This window comes from Haematobia irritans, chromosome 2 (genome assembly GCF_050003625.1).
Source record: "Haematobia irritans isolate KBUSLIRL chromosome 2, ASM5000362v1, whole genome shotgun sequence".
NCBI lineage: Eukaryota > Metazoa > Arthropoda > Insecta > Diptera > Muscidae > Haematobia > Haematobia irritans.
Genome location: NC_134398.1, coordinates 12,714,923 through 12,716,941, shown reverse-complemented (window position 1 = coordinate 12,716,941; position 2,019 = coordinate 12,714,923). Strand labels below are relative to the sequence as shown.

The window sequence follows — 2,019 nt, the reverse complement described above, 5'->3', positions numbered from 1 at the left end:
TTTTAGGTCTATAGAAAAATTTGTCAAAATTTTATCAAAATTTTATTTCCATAGCAAATTTTGTCAAATTTCATTTCAATAGAAAATTTTGTCAACGTTTTATTTTTTTAGAAAATTTTGTCAAAATTTTATTTCTTTAGAAAAGTTTGTCAAATTTTTATTTCTCAAGAAAATTTTGTCAAAATTTTATTTCTATAGAAAATTTTATCAAAATTTTATTTCTACAGAATTTTTTTGTTAAAATTTTATTTCTATGAAAATACTGTCAAAATTTTATTTCTATAGAAAATATTGTCAAAATTTTATTTCTATAGAACTTCAAATCTATTGGAATTTTTAAATTAATATCCGATCCTTTGCAATATTATGTAAAATATACACAAAATATACACAATTTATCAAATAAAAAACTATTTTGTTAAAAATATACCGCAAAAGTCACGAAGTTGCAGCGAAGCGTTTGGTTTTCGGTTAGCATTTATTTAAAAATAATATTTTAATATACACAATAATTTATTAATTCGATTATTAGATAACAGTTACCAATTATAATTTTCTATATAAATATATAGTATCTAAAATTTTGAATAGTTTTGTAGCTAAATATCAAATGAAACAAAGAATATTAATAAACAAAACCCCTTATAGATCTTTAAATTTTTACATTATTGAAGAACAAAAATTCTCTTTTTTTTTTTTTTTAAATCACATAGCAAATATTTTCAAATTTAGAGTGATAGTCTCAGTTTATGGTAACACTAGGAAAATCATTGACGAAAAGCAAGCGCCAAACTTTTTTCCAGAAGTATTTTTGAAATATGTGGTTAGAGTTTTTTGAAATCGTTCCTATCGTGATGATGTTAATTAAATATCCAATATGAGCTAAACATGTTTGCTGGTTTCATTGTGGTGACGAATATTTTTTTTTTGATTTTTTGTTAAATATTTGCCTGGTTTTCCGTACCTTCAGACATATAGTTTGTGCCCTACAAACTAGCTTTAAAATGGCCATCTGTACTATGCCAAATCTAATTTAAGAAGAATAGATAGATTGAACTCAATGTCTCCGTATACCATTATTACCAGTCTATAATAACCTAGACGCATAGTTGGTGGAATAGTGTCCGTTGGAAATTGACAATTGTTGAATGTGACCTTTCGTTTTGTTATTGGTGATTCAATTATATCGCCATACGGTGCATTTTCACAGCATTCCTGCATCCTATCCATTACATAGATTCGGTAGGGTCCATTCATCGTAGATGTAGCAGTTTGTTCGGGCACACGAAATGGTGACAATTGAAAGACCTGCCCACGGCTGCTATAGTAAATTTTAACTTGAGATAAAGATGCCTCAAGACGGACATCTTCCTTAAGTTCTATATAACCGTTGATAGCAAAAATTCCACGTTTTGGCTGTACTGATTTCAGTTTAATATCAATGGCATCGGTGGTGGTAATATTCCAGTCAACCTCTATAATATCAATATCATACTGGAAAGATGAAAATAATTAATATCGATCGAGGATATGTGGTTGGCAAATAGTAAAACAAATTAACTAAAAAAAACTTAAATTTCTTTTTACTTACTTTGCCTTCTGAAAGGCTTATAATTAACTGAACGATTAACAGGATGCGAATGCTGCGACTCATGGTTGACATGATTTTTGCTCCATATGGAGTTTATGTTCATTTATATAGTCACTCACAAATCTCAAATAAATAAAAATAATTATGGGGTTTTGTTTATTCGTTTTAATAGCTAATATTTTAATTATATAGTTTAATACCTATAATCGCGATTCTACCAAAATCTATTTTTTTTTATATCAAGTACATTTTTTCAATCTAAATTGATAGCGTGAACAACGAAAAGGATGTGTTTATGTGATAGGATTTTAAAGCAAACAAAGAAAAAACAAACAAACATGTTGTATTGAAGCATTTTCACGATGGAATTTAACATGTCAGCATTCAAATATCTTAATTACTACTCTCTACACCATTGGATCATGTCA

The 2,019-nt window shown here is 27.4% G+C and overlaps 1 protein-coding gene across 1 annotated transcript; it reads right to left on the bottom strand.

The window, feature by feature from the left end:
- Nucleotides 1-646: 646 nt before the first annotated feature.
- LOC142226887 (uncharacterized) lies at nucleotides 647-1,655 on the bottom strand. Its single transcript, XM_075297128.1, has 2 exons — nucleotides 1,592-1,655; nucleotides 647-1,494 (listed from the first exon to the last, which is right to left on the bottom strand). The coding sequence occupies exons 1-2, from the start codon at nucleotides 1,652-1,654 to the stop codon at nucleotides 1,018-1,020; spliced, it is 540 nt and encodes a 179-aa protein (XP_075153243.1). The 5' UTR covers nucleotide 1,655; the 3' UTR covers nucleotides 647-1,017.
- Between the last annotated feature and the right edge of the window lie 364 nt (nucleotides 1,656-2,019).